General features: G+C 46.9%; 1 protein-coding gene across 3 annotated transcripts; it reads right to left on the reverse strand.

The window, feature by feature from the left end:
* Nucleotides 1–6576: 6576 nt before the first annotated feature.
* LOC132475480 (calpain-5-like) lies at nucleotides 6577–22032 on the reverse strand. Of its 3 annotated transcripts, none has more exons than XM_060076640.1 (13): nucleotides 20995–22032; nucleotides 20377–20542; nucleotides 19156–19287; nucleotides 18549–18760; nucleotides 16575–16767; nucleotides 15404–15597; nucleotides 13550–13627; nucleotides 12037–12517; nucleotides 11605–11727; nucleotides 10958–11193; nucleotides 8630–8748; nucleotides 7806–7942; nucleotides 6577–6902 (listed from the first exon to the last, which is right to left on the reverse strand). In XM_060076640.1, exons 2-13 carry the CDS (start codon nucleotides 20539–20541, stop codon nucleotides 6720–6722), a joined length of 2253 nt encoding a protein of 750 aa, XP_059932623.1. In that variant the 5' UTR covers nucleotide 20542; nucleotides 20995–22032; the 3' UTR covers nucleotides 6577–6719. The 3 variants fall into 3 exon arrangements, with proteins under 3 accessions (XP_059932623.1, XP_059932624.1, XP_059932625.1); XM_060076641.1 differs by having other exon boundaries at nucleotides 10958–11154; nucleotides 20995–22031; XM_060076642.1 differs by lacking the exons at nucleotides 16575–16767; nucleotides 20995–22032 and having other exon boundaries at nucleotides 20377–20533.
* Nucleotides 22033–22871: the final 839 nt, after the last annotated feature.

The following is a 22871-nucleotide window of genomic DNA, read 5'->3' on the forward strand; positions in this document are numbered from 1 at the left end:
GCTTCAAATGAATGGCTGTTAGAGTCTCAGACGTTTTAGCATTATCTTAAAGCACATCAAGTTATGAAGTATTTTTCTCTCAAACCAAGTTCATGGTGTATTATAGTTCCCTCCCTACTTTTATCTAGAGTTGATCTTTGAATGTAATAGCATGAGAAGGCTTTGATGTAGCATGAAATCAGTAACTTCAACCGATGAATCCAGGTATAACAGTTTGAAACACAACTTGTCACATCCAAGAAGCCCCTTTGCTATGGAGAAATGTAATTTAGAGCGGTTACTCTCGACTAGAAAAAGAAGCCCGTGAATTAACATTTATTTCAATGTGTATTCATGTGTGTGGATTGGATATTGTGTATGAAATCCGATGTCTGTAAGTCTAGGGATTTACTGAAACATGGAGAAAATGTACTTTACTACTTAATCATACAAAAACACACTATCAACTAAGTGGTTCTCCCGGTAGGAAATTTATTATTGATCCCTTTAATTGGACATGTAAGGTGATCTAAGCTCCTCCCACCCTGGGGACCCTCTCATGCTCTGTTTAGCCTATAAAGCGTTGAATGCGGTAGCCAATGCTAACGGAAAGTTACGGAATGTATTTCTTATTATTTTTCCTACCAGAGAAAGAAACTTCTGGAATAACCAAAAAGGAAATAGTGATTATTCGAAGTTCCACGTCTTACACCGGCTATTTTACACGGAGCCACGAGGACATGGCTAGGCCCTTGTCAACTTTTCATCAGCCTACCCTGTTGCCGACTGGCAGAAAACGCATCGATACTGGTAGCCATCGTTAATCTAATTACTTTTATCACTTTCTGTCGTTTGCTCACCTATATTTGTACAACCTATTTGAAACACTTACCAACAAATCATTTTTATTTTATTTTAACGATGTATTAACTATGTGCGTTCAAACCAAAAGCGAAGACAAACACAGCTTTTGGCCGTGATATTATGTTCTATTATATAGATATTGTAGAGCTCCGAGAGTCCGCAAACGGCAACAATCACTTTGTACTCCATGTGGCGGTTCAAAATGGACGTCATGGAGTGAACGCGGATAGACTGCCACGCGGAAAGTTTGAACGGTCCTTTCGCAACAAAAAAGAGGGGGCAGTGCGGAATCCATGCCATGTCAATTGAAAGACGCGTTAAGAGGCGATGTTTTTGCCAGAAAATCTTGCTATGGTGGCACGAATACCCTGCTTTTCAGAAATACCCATATATCCGTGTGGTTCATATATGAACTGAAGGAGGGTTTATTTATGAACAAAACCTTAAAGCCTAATCAAAAGCGGGGTTGTGTGATTTCACTTTAAACACAAACGAATGCATGCACACATGGCTCGCACCCACAGAGAAAGCATCTCATGCTACTGAATGTGCTGGTGTGTTCAGCAGTTCACCAAAGGGCTGGTGGTTCTTCACCAAGCCGGACCGGAAGTTCTTTCAATTCCTAGACAGCACATAAGACAGCCAGCTCTTCTTACACTCAGTAGTCCAGGGGCTAACTGTAGCATATGATACGCTGTTCGGTTAAAAATAGCACGTCCCTGGGTGGGCTTGAACCACTAACTAAGCCATAGCTGACATATGAACACGTCGCGCTTTTTAAAACCCACATGATACTGTATGGGTCATGTCTCTGTGGCGCAATTGGTTAGCGCGTTCGACTGTTAATCGAAAGGTTGGTGGTTCAAGCCCACCCAGGGACGTGTAATTTTTTAACTAAACCAGGTGTCATGGTCTCAACAGCCGAACTCATTGACCTGCCATTTGGGGAAAAATGAACTCTGTTTCCAAGAGTAGATTTATAGAACTTCTCTGTCATTTCCCTCCCAAACATATACTGCAGTTGTCCCCTTGACTACTGAGTGTCTGTCTGGAGAAAAGCTAGCTTGCAATTCTGCTGCCTAGGAATTATACGTATTCATGAGCATAGATATGTTGCATTTTTACCAAGTCTTATGATCAAATCATGGAAATTATTTTTTTACTTATCAACAGGCGTCACAACAACCAACGTTATACCAGAGAGAGAGGAGAGAATGATTAATGCTCATACGGTGAGATATATGGTTTTTCATATCATTCAGATAATGTATGGAGTTGTCAAGTGGTTTTATTAATATATAGTTAAAGTCAATACACGTTCAGTGAAGCTTGACAAGGTATTGAACCCATCAATGAACCACTAGCTCGGAATATACTCAAGTTCAAATAATGCACGTTAGGTAGCCTAGATAGATAAATACTTTATTGAGCTTGAACACGACACACACAGCATACACATACAACATAAACAAGGTAATAAAAGAAAATATCCAGATGGTTAATATGGACGATAAAAGATATGCTTTGGAGCATGTGTGATATGATAGTAGTTCAAATTACAATGCGTTTCGACCTAACGAACTGCCGTCGTAAAAAGTAGTCCAATTTGGGGGTAAGAACCGCCCAATCTGGCAGCACCACCTGCTGCATGTCCACAATGCTCTGACCTCAGCTAATCAATGAGACCAACCCAGACGAACTGAAACAAAGCCGATACGGAACGTAAACTGTGATTCTGAAAAAAGTATAAAGGTAATCGAAATTAGGTTTTCAGATTATTGAAGATACAAGTGTGTTATTTGTTAAATAGTTTGAACGAAAGTTAACGTTGAAAATTGAACAAGTTACGATGTCAGAGAAGGCGAAAAGTTGAAAGAGTTGAAAAACGCCGAGAGGTAGCCACCATGCCGTGAAAGAGCTGGACGTTTTCATGGTTTAATGGTTCCTGTAGCTGAAAGTATGCAGAAGAAGTATGCTTAAGAAGAGAAGTAGCCTAGATGTGCTTGCAGTAGCAAACACGCGTATAAGTTTGAAGGAATACACTATGTTGAACATTGTTGCAGGCGACCAACGCAGGAACCCAGAACGAGGCAAGACGACAGAGGGGAAGATTTTCATCAGTATTCGGTGAGTAGGCTACTAGTACGGTTCAGTTGTGTGTTCCTTATAAATATATATCTTTAAGTTGCGCATTAGAACATGGCTTGAGTGTTCCAAAAGAAAGAATTAACATTATGGTACTTTATATATTTTTTCTAAAGTTTGGATGTTAGGATGGAGATTTACGTTGTATCATCGGACTAAACCCGGCATTTAGGCAGTAGCGAACGTAGGCCTTTGGTGTAAAACTGGTAAATAAAATTTTACATGAGTGGCCTGCCAGCGGAAAAAAAGGTTGGCCTATAAATGCTATAGGCTACGCGACTACGACACCTTGATAAAACGCGTGTGAAAAAAATGATTTAGAGCTACCCGTCATAGCTCTAAATCTCTGTTATCGATTAGTCAGACCTGTTTAGGTGGCTAGGCTAACCACCGTCACCGGAGCAAGTCCGGCTGTTTTCAAAAGCATCTGTCATTTCAAAAGCAACACCAAACAGATCGCACATACCAACAGAACGGACAAGAGAAACGTATAAATTCCTTTATTTACGGCGTTATGTTGTGATAAATTGTGTGATATTTTGGCTGTGTCCCAATTCATAGGACGCATCCTTCGTAGACCGCGTCCTTCGAGGGATGCGGCCTTCGTAGACCGCGAAGGACACTCCGAAGGCCGAAGAAATGGGACGGTCTAGCCTACGGAGCATTTCTGGTTTACGTAACAAACCGTTACCGCCCTTTCACTTGCGTGACCACGCACTGCTCCTGTCACCTAGCAACCCTGACAGCTGAACTGACCTGTTAGCAAACAGAAGTTAAACCGGACAGCGCGAAAAAAATAAACCAACAAAAATTATTATTGATCATTATGCTTTTGTATATAGTAGTTTTATAATAATTGTTGTAAATAGTCACATGAATGTTTGTTGTAAATAGTTTTATTGTTGTATATATGTTTTATAAGTTATATACGAATACATTAGTCAATAAATAAATAGTTAATCGAAAAAGTTAGTTAAATAAGTTAGTTTCAATAAATATGTAAATAATAATAAACAATGTGTTAAATATAACAGAACATAAGTTATTTGTCCACCAAACGCTCCAAAATTTAGAAAAACCTATCCATTCTTTCCCTGCTTTCCTGGGCTCTTCTCTCCTCTGCCTCCCTTTGTAGCCTCATGTCCTCTTTTATTAACTGGAACATTTACATTTTACATTTACATTTAGGGCATTTAACAGACGCTTTTATCCAAAGCGACTTACAATAAGTACATTTGTCATAAGAAGTGCATCAATATATCGCTGTCGGTACAGAAAGGATGTTCATAGAACCAAGTGCAAGTACCACAATCGCTAGGCTAACCCATTCCCCGTGTTACAGCCATGATAGTGAGTACTTATAGATAGTGATGACTGAGGACGCCATTGCCATCACCCTCCACTCTACGCTGAGCCACCTTGAACACCCAGGCACCTATGCAAGACTGCTCTTCATAGATTACAGCTCAGCCTTCAATACAATAATCCCGGACATCCTGATAAATAAATTACTGGGCCTACACCTCCCTGCCTCCACCTGCGCTTGGATAAAGGACTTCCTTTCCAACAGACCACAACAAGTGAGACTCGGCCCCCATCTCTCCTCCCCCCTCACACTTAGCACTGGCTCCCCCCAAGGCTGCGTGTTGAGCCCACTTCTGTATACTCTATACACATCTGACTGCTCCCCCTCCCACCCCTCCAACCTCATTATAAAATTTGCTGACGACACCACTGTGGTCGGACTCATCTCTGGGGGCGACGAGACGGCATATAGAGATGAGGTCCAGCAGCTGTCAGCATGGGGTTCAGCAAATAACCTCCAACTAAACACATCCAAAACTAAGGAAATCATCATAGACTTCAGACGACACAGCCCAGCCCATGCCCCCCTGCACATCAACGGGGATTGCGTGGAGAGGGCTCCGTCCTGCAAGTTCCTGGGAACATACATCTCTCAGGAGCTTTCTTGGTCCACAAACACAACGGCAATAAAAAAGAAGGCCCAGCAGCGACTACACTTTCTGAGAATTCTCAGAAAAAACCATCTTGAACAAAAGCTGCTGGTGTCCTTCTACCGCTCAACCATTGAAAGTGTGCTCACTTACTGCATCACAGCATGGTATGCTGGGAGTTCGGCGGCAGACAGGACGGCACTTCAGAGGGTCATAGGCACAGCTCAGAAGATCACAGGCTGCCCACTGCCCTCCCTGGAAGAGCTGGCCAGCTCCCGCTGCCGAAACAGGACCAGATCCATTCTAAAAGACGCTGCGCACCCTGCTCACCACCTGTTCGATCTGCTTCCCTCTGGCAGGCGTTACAGTTCAATGAAATCCCGCACCACCAGACTAACCAACAGCTTCTTCCCCTGGGCCATACGTACGCTAAACAAAAATAACCCCTGTGCAATACATAGACAACCACATAAACGATCACCACTACCTCTGGACATTCCTCATCTTGCTTACCTTCCTGGACCTGCTGCTATTTAGATAGATGTGGGCAGAAGGCGTTGTTGTCTGGGAGGGAGGGGAGGGTGTAGGACACTTTAATGTGCCTTAAGTTGAAGGCAGGGGGAGGGGTTATTGTTGTTATTGTTGTTATATATTTATTAATATTTCTTACTGTATTCTATTTATTTATTAAAAAAAAAGCACTGAACAAGATCTGCACCTTAATTTCGTTGTGTAAATACTTTGTATTTAACCCAATGACAAATAAAGATTCTATTCTATGATAGCAGCTACTGCAGTTGCTACACAGTTAAGTACTATAATACAATACAACACAGTGTACAATGGTTGCCAGAAGGGGGAGGGTGGCTATGCAGTCGAGGTGGACTCTGAACAGGTGAATCTTGAGTCCTTTTCGGAAGATAGTGAGCGACTCTGGAACATGTTTTCCTCCCTGTCCCTCTTTCTGGACCTTGGCCCTCGCTGTCTTTCCTCCTCCTGATCCTTGTCCTCAACCTCCTGATCCACCACTGCTGTACTTGCTGTACTTGGCCCTGGTGTGTTCTCAGGGATGGAGGCAATTAGGACAGGGGGGTTGGTGGAATGCCTCTGTCCCAATCCAATATCTTATCCATGGGGACAAACCAGGGCCAAGTGGCAGCAGTGGGTTTCCCACCTACCCCCTCTCCTGACCCTGGATACTTGCAATCCTAAGGCAGAGGCAATCAATCATGGCAGTTAACAACAAGAGCAGTATCAAAACAAATTTCAGCAAAAGTTTTTCTTTGCCTGCGGGGGAGTCACCTTCCCCTGCAGGCCTATTTCCTCCAGAATTGTCCTAAACACAGACATTATTAATCAGAGAAAACAAGACACATTTATCAATCATGTTAATAGCCCGTGTTAACAATAGGCCATTTATAATATATATATTTGACCATCTTGTAAAGGTTACATTTAAATTAGCCCTCATCCTATATGAAGCCCATAATAATAAGACAACCAGTAGAAGTCAAAACACCCTTTTTCTTTGTGTGTTTTTCTAGTGCTGTCTAGTACTGATGCGAGCTGTGACTTTTTTTGTCTTTCTTTCTTTAATGTAACATGTAAAAAGTTATCATCAACCATAATGACAAACATTTATTATTTGTTATTATTACATGCTGCTTATGAAAAATCATGACTTCAATTCTTGGGGATCCAAACAACGGTCCAATTAGAAACGCAATCGATGCAGGAATTCCCAACCGTCCATCGGCTAAATTAGCTATCAATCAATCACAGATCAGTCAGACATTCACTGGAGGAAGTCTCCACGTAGACACAACACCCCTGGGATCCTAAGCGCTGTGATAGGCCACCTCGTAGGTCAATCACGTGGCTCCGCCCCCTCTCGGAATTGGCAGTATGCAGACTGGCAGTCCCCAGAAAGGTGTCCAGGATCAGACCTCGGCTCCACAACTACACACACACACACACACACACACACACACACACACACACACACACACACACACACACACATATAGTTTAACAGCACTGGGACTTTTAACTATACATGTATCACTCCGTTTAACAGGTGTTTTAATAACCGTTATTGATATAAATTTCTTTGTGTAGCTTAGATTGCAACAAACTTTGCACCCGAAGATGAACATGTTTCCAGACATAACTTTTTGTTTAATTAAGAATGGTCGTGCTCCTATGAAATCAGCTGACCTCGATTTATTAGAGAGAGCAAAAATAAAGCTAACACTGTAAAGGTACGGCCACACCAACCGCGTTACTGGCGTAAGACGCGTATAAAATCGGCAATTTTTCCATAGGGAACCATTGGTTTGCGCGCGTATGAGCTGCGTAGATGCGTTACATGCGCTAAAGCAACATTTTAGCCGCGTATGAGCTGCGTATATACGCACCTAACGCGCCTACGCCCGGAGTTCAAAAAATTGAACTTTCAACGCTCCAACGCGTGATGCTTAGCCGCGATAGCCAATCAGCGTGGAGCTTGACCCGACGTCACTGGCAGTCATTCTGGGTGGAAATAGTAACATAGTTATGCCATTAAATGCGTTTATGTAAACATTTTTAGCGAGAAATGTGCATTTTACTTTCATAATGTTCGCTCGGTGAATGTGAAGGATGTTTGGTTTGATAGTTATGACGAAGAGGGAACGCTCCATTCACTCCATTCACACGTGCGTAAATCTTACGCGGGTTACGCGTTTGGTGTGTTCGTACCTTAAGGCAAACAACGTTGTGCTGATATTCAGTACAACAGCACTCCTACTCGTGTGATATTGCTTAAATATAAAGTATTTCAGATTTTCCAAGATAAAAACATATTTCAGTAAACTACCAAACCTCAACAGAAATGTGTGCCCTGGGCTGTCGTCGGTAGAAGATGGTCCTCAGGTTGAACTCTGGGCTGCTGTTCTGCTCGTGCACTCGAGTCCTCACTACGCGGTCCTCACAACGCACCACAGCATAGACATCTGGGGCTGGGACACACACACACAATCACACAATCACACACACCATGCTGTATCCTCCCGTCTGCTGGTTGTCTTGCTCAGGGTAAGGGTGAAGAGACAAGGGGGATAGTAAATTGTGTGTGTGTGTGTGTGTGTGTGTGTGTGTGTGTGTGTGTGTGTGTGTGTGTGTGTGTGTGTGTGTGTGTGTGTGTGTGTGTGTGTGTGTGTGTGTGTGTGTGTAATAAAGGTTTATTCCGTTTGGCGGCTAAATGCAAATTACATGGATGTCTTGCATGCACAGCCTCCAGCTCCGATCAAGTGAAGTGATGAAAGTTTAAACTAGGGTGCCGGCAAGGCACCCTAGTTTGTGGTCTAGATGGGTCTTTCTGGGGGTTACGCACACAATGTAACGCTTCTCCCCCAGATTACTGACTACCCCGTGAGCCCAATCACATGAACTTCAACAAAACGTAATAACTTGTAATACCTCAACTGGAACTCCTTCTTTAGCAGGCGAATAATCGCTCTCCTAGCCACGATGAAGTTGGTATTCCGCATTATTAAAACGTAAACATCAACGCAAATTGACGAAAGAAAAGTTGAATCGAGTGTAAAATGTATATTTTCTATGATACCCACGTCAATCATAAAGGAACAGAACTAGCTCATGAATGTTCATATCATGTGTCCCCAACAGTCCTCTACATTTCATACCTGTGTATTTGGTACGGCTGAGCACCTCTGCCCTCTGCAGGTGGACGGTGGTCACGACCCAGGGCTCAGGTAAACAACACTGGAATGAAGAGGGGGAGGGGAGGTCTTCATTCAACTCCCTAGAGAGAGAGAGAGAGAGAGAGAGAGAGAGAGAGAGAGAGATTCAAGCTGGAACGTTTTGAGTTTATTTCCCTATTTCCAAGGCCATATTATCCAAATTAAGACGAGTAGCCTTTTTTAAATAAATGTCATATTTGTAAATATATTATCTGTTATGGTATAGCTGTGAAGTGCCCCCCCCCCCCCATCACATTTGAGGAGTCCAACTTTCCAAGCAGCAATTACTAGCGGTAGCGCTAGTAATTCACCCTAGGAGATGTAATTGGCTGTATACTACTATCCTCAGCGTATTCGTTGCAATTAGGCTATTCCGAACCCTGCCCTCTAACATTCATTTGAGAATTCTTCGGTATGGTATTATATATTTCTGTAGTATGTGTGGCTGTACTTTAGCTATAAGTTCATGTACATCTATGGTCTTCACAGCCTTAGTTAATTTCCCTTTTCTACATTAATGAGTAATTAGGGTAGGGTCCTTGCTCTGGGAGGCTTACAGGAAGAGTATGAGGCCCCGTCCACACGGGCGAAAACGATCTGTTTTTTGTTTCATGCGTTTCAGATATATCTCCGTAAAGACAGATCCATTGCGAAACCGCATCGAGCTGTAGAAACGCTGTAGTAAATATTCAAGGCGCTGGTTCACCAAAAAAAGTGGAGCGCATCAAGCCTGTGCGCATACAGCCTGTGCGCTGTATACAAACATTCAGTCATGAGGAGATTAAACCTTATAAATTGAGCAAAAACACAAATGTACAGTTAGTAACTGTAGTTAAAGCTACAAAAAGAAAACAATTATTATTAATTTTTTTAAAGTTCAACGCAAATCTGACGTTGCCCAGCTGGTTGGGGGGCAATGACGTCATCGTTTGCGTTTCAGGCGTCCACACGAATCCTAACATGAATCCGCATAGGTCCGAATATAATTGAAACCACCCTGGGACATAGTTTCAGAAAAGTGCGGTTTCGGGCACCGGATCGGCCGGATACGTCTGGACGGTCGACCGAAACGCAGAAGACATGCGGTTTCACCAAAAAATCGACTCTATGTAGACAGGGGCCTGAGATGTCATTAATCAGGAATGGGGGAAGGGTCAGGGCTTCTTGCTATGGTAGGCCTACAGGTAGAATGCCAACATTCAGGGTTCAATGAAACTTGAGGAACTTTGGGAGCCTTTTTCTGCCTCTATCCTAAATGAACACAATTCAAGTATCAACTGTTACCAAATAACCAAAGAAGTCTCAACTATGTTCAAATAACCTAAATAATATCTTTAAATTTCGAAGAAATATCCTCAATATTATCGTAAAATCGTTAACCTAAATAAGTATAAACTATGATCAAATAACCTTAATAATATCTTTAAACTTTGACCAAATAACCTAAAAAAGTATCATACATGATAAAATAATTGTAATTATATAAAAAGTCTATAAACTATGACTAAACAACCGAAGTACCGGGTAAAATAAACTAAACAGTGTATAAATTAATAACATAATAATATATGAGCAATAGCTCCTCACCTGGGCATGAGGTGGAGTTTGAGGTGGGAGAAGACCCCTGTGGTGGAGGTGGATAAGACCCCCTAGCTAAGGTGGAGGTTAGAGAATAGCCCTACCTTAGGGGGAGGTGGGGGTGGGGGCGGGAGTGGGTACCTGAGGTGGAGATAGGCGTGGGTACCTGAGGTGGAGATAGGCGTGGGTACCTGAGGTGGAGGTGCGCGTGGTTACCTGAGGTGCGCGTGGTTACCTGAGGTGGAGGTGGGCGTGGGTACCTGAGGTGGAGGTGCGCGTGGTTACCTGAGGTGGAGGTGGGCGTGGGTACCTGAGGTGGAGGTGCGCGTGGGTACCTGAGGTGGAGGTGGGCGTGGGTACCTGAGGTGGAGGTGGGCGTGGGTACCTGAGGTGGAGGTGGGCGTGGGCGTGGGTACCTGAGGTGGAGGTGGGCGTGGGTACCTGAGGTGGAGGTACCTGAGGTGGAGGTGGGCGTGGGTACCTGAGGTGGAGGTGGGCGTGGAGGTGCGCGTGGGTACCTGAGGTGGAGGTGGGCGTGGTTACCTGAGGTGGAGGTGCGCGTGGGTACCTGAGGTGGAGGTGGGCGTGGGTACCTGAGGTGGAGGTGGGCGTGGGTACCTGAGGTGGAGATAGGCGTGGGTACCTGAGGTGGAGGTGGGCGTGGGTACCTGAGGTGGAGGTGGGCGTGGGTACCTGAGGTGGAGGTGGGCGTGGGAGAAGACCCGCAGCAGGAAGCGTCCGCTGGCGCCGGGCAGGAAAGTAGTGGGCAGCACGGCGTAGCGGCCTGAGGGCAGGGTGCCCCTCAGGGTGACGCTGCGGGAGTCCATGTAGATGGAGCTGGCCTCCTGCTCCGTCAGACACTGCACCCTGGAGCTGCGGTTCACCTCCACCTGGGCGGCCCAGACACAGGGAGGCATGCTGTTCTTGGCCTTATTGATGAGGGCAGACATTGGATCTGTTTTGTTTCTATGTTCGATGCATCTTACATTTTTACAGTTTGCTGACTAGATTTTATCTTTTATTTTACTGTTGATACATATAATTATTGAGATTTTAAGCAGGATTATAATTAATTAAAATTACTATTATCATATTATTAGATTTATATCTATATTTCTCGAGCATTTTTAATTGTTCTTTGTAAGATTTTCAAAAAAAGGAAAAGTTTGAGATCTGTTTTTCAGGGACAGGAGGAGGTTTAATACATTTCCTCTAGTGGTAGTAAACGGCATAACTTTGAAATCAGTTTGTCCAGCCGTACTTATGTATTAACCGAAGAGATCCTGGTCATTCTTGGGTAAATAGCAGTTCATCCTCAATTTCAGGGAAACTCTAATCACCTTCAGCACCTCGAAGCCGATGGGCAGGTTTTCTCCTCGCCCCTCTCTCCGGCGCCTCCTGCGGTCTTCCTGCTGCAGACAGATCAGCACCTCCTCCTCCCGACCACGGACCTCCAGGAGGAACTGACAGAGAGACATACAGGAGGGAGCGTTAAGAAGGAGACGAAGAGAAGTGCCTGACGAAGACGTTAAGGTTTAATTGATAACCTTTATTATTGAGTGCTTTTATTTTTTGTTATTCAGACTTTTGGTTTGGTTGCAATCTTCAACCTCACCTCTAGAGTCCACTACATCCTACACACTGCACCTTTTGAAATAATAAGAGTGAAACATAAAAATGAACCAAATAACATGCACTCCAATCCACTGTTATTGTTACACAGTTGTATATTTGACCAGTCCTCTCGCCACGCATGGAGGAGGTGTCTGCACCTGTGGGTTGTGTAGAAACGTCTCCATATGGTTGATGCATCCTCCACACCGACTCCTCTTATCCACACACGCCCCCCATTCTCCTTCCACCTCTACACTCTGTGACTCCTCCTCCTCCTCCTCCTCCTTGCTCCGCCTTCCCTGCGGCTCCTCTTCATGGGCTCCCCCTGCTTTCTCCTTCACGACCCTCTCTTTTCCACCTCCTCTCGCCACAGCCCGCCGTCTCTCCCCGAGACGGGGCTCCTTGCGGCCCCCTCTTTGCCTGCCATCTCTTCTTCCTCCTCCTGCTGGCCCGGGGCCCGCTGAGGGGCCCCTGGACCGGAGGACGGCGCCATGATCAAGAGAGCCCCCCGGCGCCGGGGCCCATTCCCCGAAGCAGCTCTCCTCCCTCCAGTGGGAGCCGGACCACAGCCGGGCCTTCTCCACCAGGCGGCACAGCACCACGTCGGTGAAGTAGCGGCAGAAGTCCCTGAACTCCATCCTGACGGGGAGATACAACACTTGAACAGAACTCCGTCCTGACGGGGAGATACAACACTTGAACAGAACTCCGTCCTGACGGGGAGATACAACACTTGAACAGAACTCCATCCTGACGGGGAGATACAACACTTGAACAGAACTCCGTCCTGACGGGGAGATACAACACTTGAACAGAACTCCGTCCTGACGGGGAGATACAACACTTGAACAGAACTCCGTCCTGACGGGGAGATACAACACTTGAACAGAACTCCGTCCTGACGGGGAGATACAACACTTGAACAGAACTCCGTCCTGACGGGGAGATACAACACTTGAACAGAACTCCGTCCTGACGGGGAGATACAACACTTGAACAGAACTCCGTCCTGACGGGGAGATACAACACTTGAACAGAACTCCGTCCTGACGGGGAGATACAACACTTGAACAGAACTCCGTCCTGACGGGGAGATACAACACTTGAACAGAACTCCGTCCTGACGGGGAGATACAACACTTGAACAGAACTCCATCCTGACGGGGAGATACAACACTTGAACAGAACTCCATCCTGACGGGGAGATACAACACTTGAACAGAACTCCATCCTGACGGGGAGATACAACACTTGAACAGAACTCCGTCCTGACGGGGAGATACAACACTTGAACAGAACTCCGTCCTGACGGGGAGATACAATACTTCTTAGCCAGAAGGTGAACCTGCACCAAGACTCTGGTTCATGGTGTACCTTTATATCTTAGTAGGTGGTGCTATTATCTAAAGGGATTCACACCAGATAGAGTGAGTGTTATTGAGGTAAAGGGGGTAACAGCGTCTTGCTCAAGGATGCCTCGAGGTGGCTCTCAGGACATTTGGCATCGTACCAAGGACAAGTTGGGAGTTGAAGGCCGTTGCCTAGCCAAGAAACTATTTTGCCACGAATATTTTATCAGATCTTGTCAATAATGGGCCATTGGTAACTCATAGGTTTATTCTGCAAGTATATTCAATGGCGTTGTATGCATGAAAGGTCTAGGGTACCTACCAAAACTCTCCTACATCTCGGACTTGGATTCCCATTTTTTCTCTCTCAGGGCGTTTCAGCTGCTGCCACTCATCAGATCTGTAGAGGAAGGGGAGGTGCAGATGAAACAGCACATCCACCACCAAACCATACCAAGAAACTTTTGACCCTCTAACCTTCTCACCACATCAACCTCTCACCCTATCACCACCTCACCACCTCATCTCCTCACCTCCTACACACACACTTTTGTGTAGAACAATACGACCGCTGGACAACTTCTGGGACTATTTTCGAGATTAGTATTATTTTTTCACCTCCTCACCCTCTCACCTCCTCAACTCCTCACCCTCTTAGCTCCTCACCTCCTCAGCCTCTCACCTCCTCACCCTCTCACCACCTCACCCTCTCAACTTCTCACCTCCTCGACCCATCTCACCTCCTCACTGTCTCACCCTCTCACTCTCTCACCTCCTCACCCTCTCACCTCCTAAGCTCTTCACCTCCTCACCATCTCACCTCACCCTCTCACCAACTCACCCTCTCAACCCCTCACCCTTTCTTCTCCTCACCATCTCACCTCCTAACCCTCTTACTTCCTCACACTCTCACCAACTCACCCTCCAACTCCTCAACCTCTCTTCTCCTCACCCACACCTCCTCACCCTCTCACCTCCTCACCCACTCAGCCTCTCAACTCCTCACCTCCTCACCCTCTTAGCTCCTCACCCACTCACCCTCTCACCTCCTCACCTCTTCGACCCCCTCACCATCTCACCTCCTTACCCTCTCATCTCGGTGGAAACACGCTGGATCTCGTTCTGACCCGCAGGTGTAGACATTTCACAGCTAGTGGTCTCTTCCTACACCTCAGCTTTATCAGACCACTTTTTGCTCACTTTCCAGGTGGTGGTATCCTGCCCCTGCGACGATCAGCAAGCTACTTTCAGCTGTCGCCGCATCACACCTGCAACCATTACAGCTATGGCAGATAAGTTATCTGGTTCACTTGCACCTCTCTGTAACTATAGTGGTTCTGTGGAGTGCCTTACTGATGACCTCAACATTGCCTTGTCTGTTGCCATTGATTCAGTTGCTCCGAACGTAACTAAAAAACGAACATCGAAAAAACCAGCCCCCTGGTTTAATGCAGAAACGTGCATTTTGAAGCGAAACTGCAGGATCCTTGAACGCAAATGGCGCTCGACTAAACTTGAGGTCTTTCATCTTGCATGGCATAACAGTCTGCTCACCTATAAGGGTGCGCTGACTATTGCCAGGAACGCCTACTTTTCTAGTATCATCAATTTTAATAGAAACAATCCTAAGTTTCTTTTTGACACGGTGAGGAGTCTCACTCAGAAACAGAATCAGACCGTAGGCTCCTCGGTCGTGGCAGGTGAATTCATGGATTTCTTTGAGAATAAGATTCAATCAATTAGAGAGGAAATTGATGCTTGCCGTGCGGCTAATCCTACACATCCTGTGGGGCAGGATGGGGTCCTGCCAAGTAGGATGGTGAACTCTGACGCAACTCTCTTGGAGTTTAAGGCAATTCCTTTGGTGGAACTTGAAAGGGTGATAAAGGCCTCAAAGCCAACAACTTGTATGTTGGATCCTCTCCCTTCCAGGGTTCTTAAGGAACTTCTTCCAACGGTGGGGCCTGTAATCCTCTCGCTTATGAATCTTTCGTTTTCAACAGGAATTGTTCCCTCCAATTTCAAGGCTGCGGCGTTACCGCTACTCAAAAAGCCTGGCCTAGATCCAGAATTAGTCCACCTCCTCACAACCTCACCCTCTCACCTCCTCACCATCTCATCTCCTCACCCTCATACCTCCTCACCCTCTCATCTCCTCACCTCCTCACCCCCTCACCTCTGGCTCCAGGTGCCGGTCCAGTCCGTGGTGCCCCAGGGGTTCCTCATGCGTATCATGAGGAGGCGGGACATCCCGTTGCGGCTGAGTAGGTTGTCCCCCTTCCAAACCTTCCTAAGGGCGGTCACCCCGTAGGCGTGGCCGCGCACCAGGCCGCAGTCCAGCACTGACTCCACCGCCTCGCCCTCTGCTGGCTGGGAGGGACACAGACACGCTGGTCCCCTTCAGTCAACATCATCATATCGATTCATCATTCTACCCCACTTAGAGAAGATACATGTTGAACTAGAGAATGCATTGTAGGATGCTGCAGTGCAAAGTCAGGTTGAAAATGTGTTTTAATAAAGCCACTTAGTTTAAGTAAAGAAATGTTGAATGGTGAATTAAGTGAAAAGAGTTCAAAAGTCTAAATGGAGTAAACAATGTAAACAAATAAATAAAATGGTTTGAAACTAACGAGAAAAGATCCACAATCAAAGTGTGTTTTTTTTGTTACATTTTCGAATTGTTCAACATTGACCTTCATCGTCCTCCCATTGACCTCAATTAGAAAATGACAAAAAAGTATAATATTTTTATTTAAGTATTTACAATTAAAACTATTAGCGATCGATTCCAGGCTACTATGGACATTTTAAAAGTGGAATGGAGGCTCCAGTTCAGACATGAGGGAATAAGTAAGGGCCCAACGTTTGTAGAGAATAATAAGGAAAGAACAAAAGAAAAAAGCCTAAGAATAACAATAGTTGAGCACTGCTCACCTCATAAAATGTACATGACGCGACTTTGAGGTAAACTAAGGAGACATTGTTGGAGCATTGATTTGTAATGGTTCTTTCAAGCACATGTGTAATTCTGATGAAATCCAAAATCGAATTGTAAAATATATATTGTTCAATAAACTGCACCAAAGATTGAGTACACCAGAATGAGGTGACAATGTCATGACGATGTCATGTGTACAAATCAGCGGTGACGATGTCTTCATATAAGGATTTCAGCTGGGTGAAATCATGGGTAGGTAGGAAGGATAAGGGAGGAAGAAAGGAGGGAACAAGGCCATAAGGGAGAGAACAAAGGAAGGTAGGAAGGATGAAAGCAAGGTAGGCAAAGTAAAAAAGGATGGAAGGGGGGAGGAAAGACGGGCGGTAGGACGATGTCATTGGCTGACCCGTATGAAGCAGGTGATCAGGGCTCGGCGGTCGTTGGCCCTACTGAGCGTGTTGTACAGCGCCCTCTGCTGGTCGGCATGGCAATGTAGGGTCCGGGGGTCGAGGGTCAGTGTCTCCGAGACTCCACCGGTGAAGTCTATCAGGGCCTCGGCCGTATTTCCGCCCTCCAGGGCCTCGTAGCAACCGTTCAGCCTGCAAAATGGATGACTGGTTCTTGGTGGTCCAATGTTAGTCTAGTGCAGTAGCTGACCGTGGATGTTAAGCCTTGGCCCTCTGACCCCCCTGCCCCTTACTGTGTCCTCTTTATAGTACTGCTGGAAGTCACCTGTGACAATTCCAGCTCTGAAACAACATGAATACGCTGTTCCAGCTGCAGCAATGCAAACAGCATGGAGGGAGTGAGAGTTATCACCAAAACTAAACAGAAGCTATCTCTGTAGCAAAATACAAATCTTCCTGCCAAATGTCGCATCACAAAAGCTGTCTGTGCACTTCAGTAGAATATATAGACATATATAGACATACATCTATATATAGACGACCAGGGCCCGTATTCACAAAGGATCTTAGGGCTAAAAGTAGGTCCTAACTGGCGAATTTGGTAGTAACTCCTAAAAATAATGGGCGTGTCACTCTTAAATGTAGGACTCCTAACTTTTTTCACTAAGAGCAATTCACAAAGTATTTTAGGCCTAAAAGTAGCACCTAAGTCTAGGAAAGCTTAAAAGTCCTCAAGAGGACTCCTAACTCAGTAAGACCTATTCACAAAGAATCGTAAAATGCCTGCGAGACGAAATGTTAGGGTATTCAACTTGTTGTGGAGTTAATGCGTGATGCAATAACATCCCAGACTAACAGGAATAATCAGATTAGTCCCGAAATAAAATGTTTGGCCACACTACGTTATTTAGCAACAGGGGAAATGCAACTTTACAATGCCGACGATTTAAAATTATCGCAACCATCAGTCAGCCGTGCCATAAACTTTCCTTTGGACATTCAACAATTACACAGGATCAAAGCCAACTTCATGGCAATTGCAGGTATGCCCGGTGTGGTCGGTGCTATTGACGGGACGCACATAAAAATAATTGCGCCATCAAAAGACGAGGACGTGTTCGTCAATAGGAAGAAAGTGCATTCCATCAACATGCAGGTTGTTTTTGATTCAAATTTTAACATAGCCTACTGGATGTTGTTGCAAAGTGGCCTGGAGCTTCAGCTACCCATGATTCGCGCATTTTAATGGTGAGCGGTCTGAGGCAGCTTTTTGAGATTTACCAGTTGGGTGTCACTTGCTGGGTGACAGTGACTATCCATGCAAGACGTGGCTCTAGACACCCTACCTCAATCCACAACCGATTTACAATCCACAATTGATTTAAAAGTACAACTTATTACCGCTGTATCAGCTGTTCTTTCCCAAATAATTTCCCAAGAATGTGTAGCTAGTTAGATGAGAGAAGCAAAGTGTATGCGCGAGGTGCACAAGCAACATTATGCATGCGCCCTTAAAATAGCATCTGAACAACGCGCCACAGACTTTAAACCAGGAATTTCCTGGTTTGTGGCGGAATTGTTTTCTGAAATTGCAAAATAGCACCAGGGAACGTTTGCGGCCAGAACACACCTCCGCCTTTTGCTGAACCACCCCTTGGGGCGCAAGATCATTCCCTAATTTAGCTACACGTGCCTGTGGAGGGAAAAGAACGCTCCGCGCCAGTTGCAAACTAGCAACAACACATGCGTCCTGTAGAAAGTCGCGCTTGATGCAAGATAGGGCCCTAGGTGTTAGGCCCAATCCCATTTCTACCCCTTCCCCCTTCCCCTTCCCCCTCCCCCTTGTTTTGAAGGGGGTAAGGGGAAGGGGTAAGGGGTAGAAATGGGATTGGGCCTTAGTCTAGTGTTCAGACCCTAGACCACTCAGTGGGCTAGGTCTTCTCCAGCAGGTGTTTGGTGTTCAGACCACTCACTTGGCATAGGCCTTCTCCAACAGGGCACTCCAGAACTCCCTGGGCGTGGCAGAGCGGCAGAAGAGCAGTGCCCCGTCGCGGCCCACCGGCAGCCGGTCGTCCACCACGACCTCCGTCCAGCCACCCAGCCGCCAGAAGCGGAACCGGAAGAGGCCCGCGTAGAGGTCCGGCCGCTTGGGGCTCCACTCCTGCCGCCGGTGGTCCGGGATCACCTGGGGGAGGGAGGGAGGGGGTGGGAGGAGATATGGAGGTGTTGAGGGGATAGCGGGAGGGTAGAGGGGAGAGGGAGGGAGGAGAGGGGTAGGAGCAGGGAGTGGGGAGGAGGGTGGCAGAGGTGGGTAGGGAGGAGGACGGGGGAGATATGGAGGTGTTGAGGGGTAGGGGGGAGGGGAGAGGGGGAGGGAGGGAGGAGATATGGAGGTGTTGAGGGGATAGCGGGAGGGGAGAGGGGTTTGAAAAGGAAGGAAGGGAGGTAGAGTAGAAGAAAGCACAAAGGAGGGAGGAAGGAGTGAGGGATGGGAAGAAGGGAAAACAGCGGGGTGGGCGATTACAGCGACATGGAAGCAGGAAATCCCCCGTGCCCCGACAACATAAGATAAACACACACCTTCTTCCACAGGGTGGGCTCGGACGCCAGGCAGGACGTGGCGGCCACCATCCAGCAGTTCCCCAGACTGCCCTGGTGCAGGTCCCGCGTGCTGAGGCCGTCCACAAACAGACGGGGGTCCTTGCACAACTCCTGGGTGGAGAGACGCCAACAGAGAGGGAGAGAGAGAGAGAGAGACTTTTATTCAGGGCGACTTACAGTTCATTTAGATGCACGTTAATACAGAGCCTTGACCGTGGCGGTTTGACCCGGTTCTGTGGGCAGGACGCCAAGATCCCTGACATCTGGGTCTGGATTAAGGCCATGCAGCTGAGTGAGTGACAGGTGGTGTCCAGCCGCAGGTAGAGTATCAGAGCTGTGCTGAGCAGACGGTCCTACTGAGAGGAGCCTGTGAGCTCAGCTAGGACCGGCTCAGGTAGCAGCACTCACACACACACACAAACACAAACACACATGGCGAGAGAGAAGGGGGGTTGATACTCACTCTCCCACCTGTCCAGTAGCTCATCTCAGCGTAACAGGGTTTTTAGTGGCATCCCTCATGATATTTGTGAGCGTGTGTGTGTGTGTGTGTGTGTGTGTGTGTGTGTGTGTGTGTGTGTGTGTGTGTGTGTGTGTGTGTGTGTGTGTGTGTGTGTGTGTGAGAGAGAGAAGTTGTAATGAAATGACAAAAATTGTATTTGCAGACTATATTTCTATCATATCCTTAATGAGTTGGGAATAGACCACTAGTGGTTCAATAGTTTGTCCTTCATTGATGACATTATTCTTTGTTTCTGTTGCCGGGCCCCGGTGCTCAACACACAGTGTGGAGATCCAACAATAAACTACCGCCACACCGACGGTACGTCCACCTGCGTAACAACGCTCGCTAAAATAACCCCCCCTTAAAACAACCCCAGACCCCCTCTGGCACGCTTTGTTAGCCTGTAGCACGGCCTTTATCTGCGAGTAGCGTGCACTTTTATCAACCACTCTGCCATGGACCGGTCGCGTGCTGAGTTGGCAGCTGGATTTAGACACACTTAAGAAAGAAAGGGATCTAAAGCGGGGCAGTGACCATCGGAGACGGCTTGGAAGGGAAAATATTTTTGTCCCAGCGACGACGACGTTAGTGATTGTGGTACGGCCCGTTGGGTCAGCTTTCCTGTCGGGACCGGGCCGTAAGGGTACTCGCTCTACGTTGACGTTGTTCTCCTCCCACTGACGGACGGGGCTCACCCGGGGTCTCTTCCATGTGAGGCCAGCGGGAGGCTCCCGCTGGTAGAAGAGGGACTGGGGGGCGGCGGGGAACAGGGGGTCCTTGAAGAGCGTGCCGCGGCGACGGCACGCCCGCCTCAGCTTGTGGTAGCTCTGGCCCTGGAAGTCCTGCACCCTCTCTGGCATTCTGGGAGGATAGGGGGGGGGGGGGGGGAGCAACACAGAGAAGGTACGGGTTCAAAGGACCAAAGGTTCAGGGCTTGACCCCTGCTATTCCACGCACCCTTGAGCAAAATAACCTGACCCGATCTACAAGTGTGTGTGTCTGATATCATAACAAGACGATATACTCGACGTGAATGTACATTAATGAATATAAATGTGTGTGTGTGTGTGTGTGTGTGTGTGTGTGTGTGTGTGTGTGTGTGTGTGTGTGTGTGTGTCGATAGGTAGCAATGTTTAAGTCATTAAAGAGATGAACTACCAGTCAGCAGTGTGTGTCAGTGTGTGTTACCCCCAAACACACGTGACTTGAGCATGCAGGAGGGCAAATTATTTCTAAACCATTGGGGAAGACTCTGTAGCACACTTATCCATGACCAATATTGAAACGCTAAAGCCGGTGAAACGATCCCTTACCTCCAGGTGTAAGGTGACCCGCGCTCTCCTAGCCGGCAGTGTGGCGCTGAGACGCGAGGGGTGACTCCATGGAGATAAACACTCTAAACACTCAGCGCTCAGATGAAGCGCTCAGATGGTCCTCTTGGCGTGATGGTCTCTTCGGTGGTGTATCTACAGCCATACAGTGTCAGACAGTGTCAGACAGGGAGAGAAAGTCACTGATAGTAGCGTCTCTCTCTCTCTCCCTCCCTCGCTCCCTCCCTCCCTGCTGTTGTGCCCGTCTGGCCCGTCTCCATGGTGATGGACTCGTCGAGGTAGAGGGACATCGCTCATTTGTGTTTCTTCTTTTTTTAATTACCCCTCGGTCTTTATGATTTAATGTAATCAAGACCAAATGCAGGTGAATAAAAAGGGTAAAATAGAGAGACAATATTGCAGTTGGGTAAATTGAGGCAAACAGAAGGGCTGGAGAGGGAGATTTGAACGCTGGATGTGTTCTCATGCAGCTAGGGTCAGGACCTGTGCGGGCTGGGAGGGTGTATCTCATGTGTAGGCTGGTGTGTATGTCTTTGTTTGTGTGTGTACTGTTTCTCTGAAGTCGCTCAGCCGACCACAGCTGGATCCCTCTGTGCACACAAACACTGCGTTAACAATTCTTTAACGCTCTTTCCTGCCATATCAGGTCAGCCTTTCCTACACTCTCTCTCTCTCTCCCTCTACCTCTCTCCCGCCTCTCTCTCTCTCCCTGCCCGTATGGTCTCGGATGGCAAGTGTGTTTCCCCTGACACCTGAGTCTTCAAACCACCCCTCCCCCATCACCAACACCAACACCAGCAGCCAGCCGTCAGGACCTGATCCCAAACCCCATCTCCTCTTCCACCATGAACTACTGCTGCTGAACCAGCAACCTGCTGGGCTTCATGATGTAGGGGAGAGAGAGAGAGAGAGAGAGAGAGAGAGAGAGAGAGAGAGAGAGAGAGAGAGAGAGAGAGAGAGAGAGAGAGAGAGAGAGAGAGAGAGAGAGAGAGAGAGAGAGGGGGGGAGTGAGAGAGAGAGAGGGAGAGGGGGGGGAGTGAGTGAGAGAGAGAGGGAGAGGGGGGGGAGTGAGAGAGAGAGGGAGAGGGGGGGGAGTGAGAGAGAGAGAAATCACAAGTGAGAGTGAGATAACTTGTGCAGGATGCTTTTTTCTTTTTACAATGCTTAACTTCATTAATAATTTATAAATGTATATACACTACGGTTAAAGTTTGGGGTTACTTCCAAAAACGTTTGAACGGTAGTATATATTGAAATGGTTTTGTTTGGAGAATCTGCAGCATATTTAGTGGTCGCACTTCCGTTTGGTTCCATCTTCCTTTAGAACTGGTTGCCTTCCTAGCCTAGGTTGTGTTCCTGTGATTTCTCTTATCCCCCCTATCATGGTATATTCCAGTGCTGTGCCAGGTTAATAGTTGTCGGCACGACAACATTGCCAAAGACTTGTGGAAGGATGTCCCTAACGTCAAGTTCCAGCAGGGCTGCACCGGCCTCGAGGACAAGCAGCCAATCAGAGAGGCCCTCTAGTCGGCCTGTCCAAGTCAGGCTTGCTGCTATCCATTTTGATGGTAGGCTGGTACGAACGACCAGCTTCAGCGAGAACGTGACGTATTTCCCTTGCTCCAGCCTTCCAGTTTGCTATTTGTGTCCGACGAGTTTAAGAAGAAAACTATTTTGGAAAAAATAAATAATCCAGTGTATAATGGTTGCCAGCCTTTACAGAAACATTAACATTGCAAGCCTTTTACATTGCAATAATATTTTGCCATTTTCGCCAATTTTTATTTCAACAAGTGCTGTCGTGTTTCTGTCGAGCCACGAGGGGTAGTAGCGGGCTAGTCATCATAAGCAACATAGCC

Source organism: Gadus macrocephalus, chromosome 17, assembly GCF_031168955.1.
Source record: "Gadus macrocephalus chromosome 17, ASM3116895v1".
In the NCBI taxonomy this organism is placed as follows: Eukaryota; Metazoa; Chordata; class Actinopteri; order Gadiformes; family Gadidae; genus Gadus; species Gadus macrocephalus.

What these genes read in the sequence shown, in the direction of transcription:
- LOC132475480 (XM_060076640.1), bottom strand. Translation starts at nt 20,541, where the DNA reads ATGCCAGAGAGGGTGCAGGACTTCCAGGGCCAGAGCTACCACAAGCTG. An exon ending in ACCGGCACCTGGAGCCAGAG is followed by an intron (nt 13,628 to 15,403) that starts GTGAGGGGGTGA and finishes CTTCCTCTACAG; the next exon opens with ATCTGATGAGTGGCAGCAGC. An exon ending in CGTTTCTACACAACCCACAG is followed by an intron (nt 11,728 to 12,036) that starts GTGCAGACACCT and finishes TCTCTCTGTCAG; the next exon opens with TTCCTCCTGGAGGTCCGTGG.